General features: G+C 35.4%; 1 protein-coding gene across 1 annotated transcript in view; it reads right to left on the reverse strand.

Moving 5' to 3' along the window:
* Nucleotides 1–10,345, reverse strand: part of LOC127498205 (structural maintenance of chromosomes protein 6-like) — a 29,727-nt gene extending 19,382 nt beyond the window's left edge. Inside the window, exons 1-9 of the mRNA XM_051867305.1 lie at nucleotides 10,218–10,345; nucleotides 8,291–8,431; nucleotides 8,013–8,130; nucleotides 6,023–6,128; nucleotides 5,800–5,936; nucleotides 704–765; nucleotides 530–610; nucleotides 345–446; nucleotides 63–182 (exon numbers count right to left, since the gene is read on the reverse strand). Of these exons, the coding sequence (XP_051723265.1) occupies nucleotides 63–182; nucleotides 345–446; nucleotides 530–610; nucleotides 704–765; nucleotides 5,800–5,936; nucleotides 6,023–6,128; nucleotides 8,013–8,130; nucleotides 8,291–8,422 (858 nt within the window). The 5' untranslated portion in view covers nucleotides 8,423–8,431; nucleotides 10,218–10,345. The remainder of the gene's footprint in view (nucleotides 1–62; nucleotides 183–344; nucleotides 447–529; nucleotides 611–703; nucleotides 766–5,799; nucleotides 5,937–6,022; nucleotides 6,129–8,012; nucleotides 8,131–8,290; nucleotides 8,432–10,217) is intronic.
* Nucleotides 10,346–11,042: the final 697 nt, after the last annotated feature.

Here is an 11,042-nt window from a genome sequence, read left to right on the forward strand (position 1 = left end):
TTTGGAATTTTGATTTGATTCATGCATTCAGAGCTCATGTTGTGCTGGCGGTGATTCCTGACCAGAGCCCAGGCCATCTGATTCTTCAGCAAATCCAACTTCTGCTGCATTTCATCGAGTGAAGCCAGGTTTTTATAGCGCTCTTCTTTCTCGTGGTACTTTCTCTTTAGTTCTTGTAGAGTCTGCGTAAGAGGAAAGGGTGTGTCAGAAATAAGAGTGGGAAAAAAACTATGAGGTCGTTAAAAATAACTAGTTTAGCAATCCAAATCACACATTGTTTCCAAAGCTCCTCCACCCAAGATATAGAACAGCAAATATGTAAGCGTGATTATTTTAGCACTCGCCTCCCTGTGTTTCTCCACTGTATTCTGGGTCATGGTCTTGGTCTTCATGATGTAGCTGTAATCTTCCTTCATCTGATCAAGCTGAGTAGCTTTCATAAAAAACTACAAAAAAAGAGCAAAGCAAATTACAAGTTTGCCTAAGGCTTAAGAAAAACAAATACACACACACAAACATTAAGACTCACTTTGTATTTGTCCCCCTCTCCTTTGGAATGAAGAAAGTGTTTACTCATTTCCTGGGTAAGGATAGAGACCGGATTGTCCACCTGAGGATGGAAGAACCAAACAGATGCATCAAAACAGATTCCTTAAATAATTTTGTGACCAAGCTTTTTGAAAAATGTGAAGACTAGCAATACCTGGATGTTAAAGTGATCCAAAATAGAGATCAGTTCTTCCTTTTTGGATGACACTAGGTGACCTAATTATAAAGGGAGGCAAATCATAAATCAAATAGTCAAACTTTTGTGCTAATTCAGCTGTCATGTGGTAGAAGCTAAGCAAATTAGGCAGATGCAAACATGGACAGGTTCCGTGAATGCCCTTGTCCTCAAAACCCATAAACAAAACAGCAAGGTAAAAAAAAGACTACAGCAAAATACAGGTTGACTATAAACATGGTCTGTACCAACCACAGTGTGTTTTCTGCAGTGAATCACTGAGCATGAAACCACTGAATTTGGTATGATTGGCAATTTCGGAGCTGCATTGGTACTTCATATTTAATATAAAGCAAAACCAGTGGAGCACCACTGATGCCACATATGTTGTGCATATGTGCACATCTGACTCGACTGGCTGTCGATTACACATCAGGAAAGAATTAAATCCTGGCTTTAATTACGAGCGCCTCAGCAAATCTTCATTTTCCTTTGTCACGATAGCACATACGTGAAAAGTTCAGGGCTCCATTATTTGGGAAAAAAAATTCAAATTGCGATTTTTATGAAAAAAAAAAAAAAAAAAAAAAAATTGAAAAAAGCTTTAGGTTTGCTATGCTTGTTTGTAGGGCTGCAAAATCTGATGAAAAAGTTTGTAATTATACATCAACATGACTCTAAAACAATGATAATAGATTTTATATTATTAGTAGCAAATAAAAATATGTAATATTTTACAATAAAAAATGAGAAAAAAGAAAAAAGTATATAATTAGGATATTTTTATTTAACACAATAAGAATATTTCTGACTGTCTAAATATCTTTATTTCAAATGTTAAACCATCAAGCTTTTATTTTGGTGGAAAACCAGGAGCAATAAAAAAAGCTTCTTTTTGATGACAACAGCTGGTTTAGGTATGGGAAGATGATTGGCGCATGTTGCGCTCCCAAATGCATGATATAAGTGGCCCAATCTCAGAACAATGCAGAGATAAGTTCATGTGGAGCAGCATTTACTGTAACAAGACACTGAGACATGCTGAAAACACAGACTCATGAAAATCACACTAAGCCATAATGGTAATTTTGGTTTTATTTTGATTTCAGCACTACTTATCAGTGCCTAATACTTCTAAGCTATTCTGGGTTTTTTTTGACCCCAAAATGACATTTGCTGAAATAAAGTTCCCTTTATCCAAATGGCATGAGACTTTGTAACGCTGCCAACACTTTCTAGATCTACACAAAAATAAATAAAATAAAAATAAAATAAATAAATAAATTCGAATGATATCTGGTTTTATGTTTGTGTGAGGAAAAAAGTCACTCAGGCTGTTCTTACAAAATGGATAAAATTTGTCCTCAAAATCAGAAACAACACAGAACACACATAGACAGAAATGAAGTGGCAACAATTTAAAACATCCACAATGCAAAATGATCATGCTCACACACACACACACACACACACACAAACACACACACAGAAATAAATTAGTGAGACTACAAAAATTGCTCTGTTATAATTTGTCAAATAAAATCAGCCAAAATGCGCAATAACCACAAAAATAAAGTGGTGACACCATGACACATCCAAGATGGAGAACAATGCACACACACCCACAGAGAGAGAGAGAGAGAGAAAGAAAGAAAAAGATAGATGAGAGGATGAAACAATAAAACTTAGCACAAACTTCAGTATAAAACTGACTTCAGTATAAAAAAAAAAAAACCTAAACTTTGACAAAAAGCTATTTTTATTGTTATAACTGTGATTTCATAATATGTAGATATGAATCCAACTGTAAAAACTTATGAAAAGATGTCACTTAGACAAATAGCATTTCAAATAGCAATAGCAAATAGTGGAGCTCTGCAGCCATCTACTGGTTAAAGTGATCATTTTTAGGGGCCAACCCCCTAAATTGTTAGTAATTGTTAGTTTACTTTATTATTATTCCTCCCTAATGCCGATTCCAACGATGTGTCATTTGTCATTTTCCTTGAATGCACCTGTCTGCCATATTGAAGTAAATGAAAAACAGTTTATTCGCTACTCCTCCTACAAATTTTGTCTAAAATGAGTTCAGATGATCTTTGGACTTAGCCGCACAAAAATGACTGAACGGATTTTTGATATTCGCTATTGTTCCTGAGAAATATCTCTCCAAAGTTGACCCTGCCTGTGTTTGGGTCCTTATGCTAGTTAGTTTAGCATGCTAAATGGTTATTTTGTAAAAGTTTATGCTGTTCCAAATACTGAGTCTTTCTGAGAATGAAATCAACTGAAATTATTAAATATAACATGCATTGCATTTTTATAAAATTCTTCATTTTGAGTTCATTCTCACTTGAACTACTGAACTTCGACAGGTGTGTGAACATGCGTCCGTCCAGTGGCGCAACGAGATGATAGGCATGTAATCCAGATATTGTGGGTTAGAGTTCCGTGTGAGACAACCTTTTTAAAATTGTGTGAAGTTGTGTCAATTGGATTCCTTTATAATCCCAATAAGCATTGTTCTTGTCTACCTCTAGGATTAGAAGTCTGTTTTTGTTCATTCTGTGTTCATTCACATCTGAACTTCTGGTCATTTTGAGTTGATTCTCACTTGAACTACCGAACTATGGCATCTGTGTGAACTAGAGATGCACCGATACTAAATTTCTCTGCCGATACCGATAGCCGATTATTCACAATGATATCGGCCGATGCCGATAGTTTGGTTTTTCTTGAGGAAAAAAAAATCTCTCCCAAATAATGTTGCAAACTATACAGGGAACTCTCTCATTTGGTACGCTACAATATAAGAGGTTACAATTAACAACAGAGGTATTATATTCAGCTGCTGTTTATTTTCAGATATAATAATTACACTCAAAAACTGAAATGTATAAAACTTAAGTAAGCACTTGTTGTCTTCATGGCAAATTTACACAAACATATAATTAACAGTAAATAAGCTCCTCTCTAGTGATTTATATATATATATATATATATATATATATATATAGATAACTAAGGAACTGTGAACATTGGAAAACATTCCTGAGGTAAATGTGACATGTGACATATTGTCCACAAGCTGTTTTATTGACGTCTTTCCGCGGTTGAAACACAAATAAAGTGATTACATGAGAAATACATTCCGGTAAGTTGTACTGTATCTTTCAACATACCTCTGATGATCATGCATGTTTTTCGAGATATAACTTGTATTGAAGAGGAAGAAAAGACTCACGCTCCGAGCTGCTGCCTGAACTGAGCATTACAGCGATCTGACACGTCACATTTAAGAGTGCCAAAACGCCATTTATTGTTTGAATTTCATGATAAAATGGACAGAATTTGAAAGCTGAAACTTTTATTCTTATCAGAAGTAATAAAGCACAAACCTTTTTGTGATTATTGGATGGGAGGCGCTACCAATAATATTTGATGTAAAAAAAATAAATAAAAAAAAAGCAGACCTGCCAACCCTGGCTTGAACTACGGGTGATTCATAGGGTCAAAAAGAGCCTGCTTTAAGGGCACTATTTTTAAACTGTTAATGTTAACTGTTAAAATTCAACACAAGAGTGATTTTCTTTACACACAGTATGTATGAGTTGCAGTCTGAACACGTCTTTCTGCACTCTTTTGATTGACAGGATATAATCGGCCCTGATCATCGGCAGTGTTTAAACAATCGGCCGATGGCCAATAGTGATGATAATGGCTTTTATCGGCCGATATCGATTGTTGGCCGATACATCGGTGCATCTCTTTTGTGAACAAATGTCTGCCCAGTGGTGCAACAAGATAAGTGACAGGCACCTGATCCAGAGATTCAAGTTTTGAGTCCCGTGTGGGGCAACTTTAAAATTGTGTGTAATGTTGTGTCATTTCAATTCCTTTATTATCTGGGTAAGCGTTATACTAATCTTTATTCCTTTTGGATTAGACATAAGTGCGTTTTTGTTCATTCTGTGTTCATTCTCATGTGAACTTCTGCTCATTTTGAGTTCATTCTCACCTGTACTGTAGCTTTGCATGCTAATTTTGTTTAACATGCTAAGGAACTTTTTTGTGAAGTCATTCTCAAACTGAAGCCTCTTCTCAGCAGGTTGGTGAATGTGCATGACTCTATGTGTTACACCACAGATCCCGAACGCTTCGCATCGTGGGTTTGAAACTCAGTGTGACATACATGCCCAGACTGCAAGAGTTACTGTGGCAGGAAATGATGCAGAAGTTGCACCTGTTCCTGGCATTGTGTATAAGAATGAGCTAATTTGAAGCTATCAAATACAACATGCAGTGCATTTATGTACAAATTAATTGTTTTTCTTCTTCCCAAATTCAAGTCAATGGCAGTCCTATGAACCATAAGTAGGAAAATGATCACATTTGGCACACTTGTAGTGATGGTAATTAAAAGTAATTTGACCAACTTTGGAGCATCTAGGACCAACTCTATAGTGCCACCACCAGTTCAAAGATTCACTTTTGTAAAGTTATAACTTTTGAAACCTTTGCTTTAGAAAAATGAAACTTAGTACAACCAATCTCTCTCTTATACTGATAACATTCAACATCTTACATTAAGACTCCACTCAGTACATTAGTGGCCATTTTGAAAAGTACAGCATTCCATTTTCTCGCTACTCCTTCAAATTTTGTCCAATTCTGACCAAACTTTTTTTATTAATCTTTGTTCAGAAGTTATGTTGCGAACTGTGCTGTTCTGCTTGCTGTGCTTCTCTGCTTGATGTGCTGTTCTGCTTGCTGTACTGATATGCTTGCTGTGCTGCTCTACCAAAATTTGATCAGATGATCATTTGTCTGAGCCACACAGAAACGACTGAACAGATTTTTTATTATTAATCTGTGCTTGCTGTGCTGCTCTGCTTGCAGCTATATTTTTTTTACTTGTATCTATTTTCCAACACATGGCAAAAATCTTAACACTAAACCATGGCAAATTGCCCATGATATCTCCATGAATTAAAGTTAAAAAAGTGGGTCTTTTTTAAAGTGAACTTTACATAAATGGTTGTTATTTTGGGGGAAAAAATAAAAAATAAGTATACCTGTTTTACTTCTTAGTTTATAAGTCCGCAGTCCCTCGCTGGAGATACGAAGATCTACGATGATGGATTTGCCAAAAACTTCTGGTTTATACGCATCACGACCCCTGTTCTTCAGAGTGATGGACACGTCTGCAGAGCTGAACATTAAAGACACAAAACCTGCATTAGAGACTATTTACAGACTGTGATTACATGCAGAAAAAACAGGATAGGTGTGCTGTACCTCTCTCCTTCCTTAACAAATCCTTTGAGTGAGGAGCCTCTGTTGGTGGTGTGAGCCTTACCACCCAGGGCCACAATCAGAGCAGTTAGCACTGCACTTTTCCCACCTAACACACAAATACACAAGAAGCCTAAAAAGCTTGCCAGAATTAAATGACAATGTAAAACAAGCTTTTTACAAAACTCATAATAGGTTGTTTTATTATTATTGGCACTGATAGGTCTACTTATAAATCTATGATTATGTAGATGTCTTCACATTTGGCGAAACTGTAGTAAGCTATCTAATGATTTTCAATTTCCCCTTTACCAGACACTAAAAATATGTATTTGTTTATTTAAAAAAGCTGTCAGTTGATTAAGGTTCAAACTCGAGACCACTTATAATTAATGCAAGAAACATTCCTGAGAGCCACATTTCACACAAGAGCTGCTGTGTTCCTCAACCAGGGGTCTGTGGCCCCCTAGTGGTCTGGACTGTGGTATCCCTATTTTACATAAAAATAAAAATTCTGTCATCATGTACTCACCCTCAAGCTGTTCTAAACCTGTATGAGTTTATTTGTTCTGTGGAACTTAAAAGAAGATATTTTGAAGAATGTCGTTAACCAAACAGTTTCTGGTCCCCATTGACATAGTATTTATTTATTTATTTTTTTTTCATACTATGGAAGTCAATAGGAACCAGCAACTGTTTGGTTACAGACATTCTTCAAAATCTCTCCTTTTGTGTTCAACAGAAGAAAGAAACTCATACCAGTTTAGAACAACTTGAGGATGAGTAAATGATGACAGAATTTTAATTTTGGGTGAACTATCCATTTAGAATTATTTTTAAATAAATTTAGTTACACTGTGTTACTGCCTAAAGTGTGTTCACTAAGAATGTTCACTAGAGGATACATATCAGGTAAAAAAAAAAAAAAAGAAGTAAATGTATGATACTTCATTTTCAACATCAGATGGGTTCAATGAGTGAAGAACTTGTCAGACTGATTCAAACCAGTTTTTTCAGTAGTTCATTTCAAGAACCGACTCATAAGATAGGTATGTAGTATATTTTTTAATGCCATGTCAATAGCTGAGGCTATTTTCGTGGCAAGAGCTTTGTTGTACATTTTCTACCAGTTACAATGATGTTGTGTAAATACAACAACATAACCAGACAAAATAAAATAGAAAAATACAATGAATTAAAATGATGTTTTAAATTTTACATATAAAAATAAAATAGAAACATTTTCTGGAAGCATCTTATTCTTATTTTTTATTTAAAGCAGAGCAGTCCAATAAGATACATTTAACAAAAGGGGGTTTGGATTTTTGCCTTTCAGCAAAAACACTAGTGTCAATCTAGATTTGCTTGTGAACCTGTTTTTCCCCCCACACTGTTAGTTACAACCAACAGAAAAAAAAAAAAAAAAAAAATCTATCATCATGTCAAATTAGATAAAGTTTTAAAGGGTTAAAACTTTAAAATTAAAATTCTGTCATTATTTACTCACCCCATGTCATTCCAAACCCACAAGACTTTTGTTTATCTTTGAAACACAAATGAAGATCTTTTAAAGAGACAGTTTTCTGTCCCTTCACTGGAAGTCTATTTACACAAAAATCAGATGCTTTAAAACGTTCATTCTCGCGTGTCACTCCATCATGTTTGCGCTTTCGCAAGAACCAATGAAGTTTGTTCTCATACATCAAGCAAATACGGCTGAATTTCTGTTTACCATATTTGATGTGCTCTATGTATGTTCGCTGATCAATGTTATGTGTATAAAAGTCTAAAATAAAACTGTCCATCATATAAAGCAATTGTGTCTCTTCAGAAGACCGCATCATATGGATTTATTTTAAGATCTCCTTATGACCATTTGGAAGCATCTGAGTTTTGAGTGAACAGACTTAAGAGTAATTGATGACAGAATTTTAATTTTTTGGTCAACTATCCCTTTAATGGCATTAAAAAAAAGAAACAAAAAAGAACTTACTTCCATTGTTTCCTACGACAAAGTTGACGTTTGGACCAAACTCAAAGGGACCAAGCAACGAATGACACATGAAGTTCTTTAGAGAGATACTCTCTATGATGCCCACCTCACCTGTGACCTGAAAATATACATAGGAAAAGTCTATGCCAGTGTGCATACTTATGACCAGAGTACAGCCATTATTAGCACACATTCTCTTATGAGGACAATAAAGTACACATAGAAGAAAAAACAAAATCAGTTAAGAGACTTCTTGTATTCTGCTGCAAATGTCTTACACTCTGTGATGAGTTTTTGCCATCTCCTGAACTGAAGAAGCCCAATTCCTCTTCCTCCTCGGGTTCGGGTTGAGATAACCGGCTTCTCTTATCAGGAGTGAGTCCTGAATTACTGCTCTTCCTCTTCGACATGCTCTTCCTCTACACACATCAAGCATTCATCATTCACAATAAACACACAGTCAAATACTAACTTTATTGTCATAACTTCCATACTTCCATATCATGCGTCAGAGCTTTGGGACAAAAGACTTTCAGTAACTATGTTTCCATCCAAAGTTGCGAATTTAACTTATGTGTAAAATAGGAATATTGCATGAACCATTTGCGAATATGTGTTCACTTCCTGGGAAATTGGGCCAAAATATCTGTAATAAAAATGGAAGTTGCTGCAGTTAGGGAAGCCAGTGGCTATTCTACATCATAAATGACTTGCGTCTCAGAGCGCACAGACGAAACGCACTAAACACTGTCATGTTATCTTGCGTGTATATACCTGGTGTTTGGGAAAGCAATCATGTGAGACATTTCTGGGAGTTCATTATACCAAATCATTTTGATGGCAGACTTTGGCTCAGGCATTTCAGAATAACTAAACCAACATCTGAAATGCTGTGCAATGAAATTGCTCCGCTGGTTAGTCCAGTTATCAAATAACATCATCTGCTGAGGCAGTCATTTGAGTTTTTTTTTGTTACACATCAAGGGATTTATTTATTGAGTAAATGTTTCCCCATCGTAGTTTCTTATTGGATAAAAAAAAATTATCCGCCTCAATTGAGCGAATACGTTTTATAGGTGCATTTTAGGAATTCATGCGCCTCTTGGCATTACATCCAACATGTTTTATGCGACATCCCAAAAATCATATAAAAATAGTTGGATGGAAACATGGCTAATGGAGGGACAAAAATCTCTCAGATTTAATTAAAAATATCTTTGGAACAGCATGAAGTTAAACTGATTACACAATTATCATTTTTGGTTGAACTAACCCTTTAAGAATCTTTGACCAACTGCCAAGTCAGAACTTGTAGGATGGATGTAATTTTTATGGGAACTGACAAGTTAACTGTAGTTTTGATTACAACATGGCAGATTTACAGGTAAAATAGTGTATGTGTAGTGTAGTTTAATGCAGTTACTTGCTTTATACAGTATGAAGACAAATAAGGAAAGCTGATAAAGCATAACACGGGATGTGGCATGTTTTGGTATTAGTCTAGTTTTGATTGGTCATTGAGCGTTCCTTTCCATAGACCTGGCAAAACTGATCAAGGTCTGAAAAAAAAAACAAGCCTGCCTCTCAATGTGCATACTATCCATCTTAAATAGTATGTGACATTAGTAATATTCAATACGATTTAGGGCGGATAGTCTGCACACTGGGATGCAGGGCAAGACAGTGAAACCACTATAAAGGAAATGTGACATAACCACAGAAAACCATTATCCGCTTTTATACGCCATGCCACATGTTAAAAAAAAAAAAAAAAAAAAAAAGGTTTAATCACGAATACTGATTAGACAATCAGTAACACAATCCCACACATATAAAACATTTATTTATACTCATAGACACTTTGAGTTCAAAATGAAATGGAATATTAAATCCAATTAAATCAAACCATGAAAACGAAACAACTTGTGACATTGTTCGGAAACTTTAATACGCCAAACTTACAATGTGAGACTGGCAATTGCAGAGTTTCTGACGTTTTATAAATAACTATGTCACGCTGAAATCTGCCTTTTGCTAAAATGTTAGCAGGCAAGCAAAAGACTTTAAAAGTTGAACCATTAGCTCCTCATAAGCACCGCAGACATGACAACAAGATGAGCAGAAGCTATATGTGTGAGTACGGTGTTGTTGTTGTTTCTTAAATGTAAGTAAATAAGTCAAGTGTGTAAAACAGATGCAACATACCCGCAAACCCGCCTGCTGCTACTCGTCCTCGCGCGCTTTGAAGGCTCAGAGACAGCGATGGCGTCAGACCGCTTCCGGTTTGTATCCACCAATCAGATAACAGCCAAGCGATCGGCGGTTGACCATGTGGTCTGAACCCTAATTTATTTTAAAAAACATCATAACCTATTAACTTTGATCACAAACGAGTAGAAGTGTCATGGACAGACATGGAAATTCAACCCTGAAAATCAACAAATCATTTGTTGTCAAAAAAATCATTAGACTTTCTTCTCAAAAAAACAAAAAACAACAACAAAAAACCCGTCATTTTCATGTCATATAGAAGGACTTATTACTTATTTGTCTGCTTGCTTGTAATTATCTGGATGAATTATGTTCAAATTGTCATTCTAAAATCATTTTATGATTCTAACCGACTCTAAACACACACGAGCTCAATAATAATAATTTACAAACACATTTTTATTTATTTTAATGTTTTTATTGCATTTATTCATAAGGTTAGTTTGCACTGGAACTGGAGCTGACATATAGCAACCTCTTTTTTAAACATTAAAAAGACTTTTAAAAAGACTCTTTAAAACGAGTAGTAAGCTTAACATCATAAAACTACACTACACATACATAATTTTACCTGTAAATTTGCCATGTTGTAATCAAAACTACAATTGGCCTGTCAGTTCCCATAAAAATTATATCCATCCTACATGTTCCGCTGATCGCCACTAGATGACGCTATTGACCATAATTTATTTTAACCCAAACCTTTGAACAGCATAAAACAGAAGACGTAGACATGCCACTACTGATCATCTTCAAGAG

This window comes from Ctenopharyngodon idella, chromosome 2, assembly GCF_019924925.1.
Source record: "Ctenopharyngodon idella isolate HZGC_01 chromosome 2, HZGC01, whole genome shotgun sequence".
Classification (NCBI taxonomy): Eukaryota; Metazoa; Chordata; class Actinopteri; order Cypriniformes; family Xenocyprididae; genus Ctenopharyngodon; species Ctenopharyngodon idella.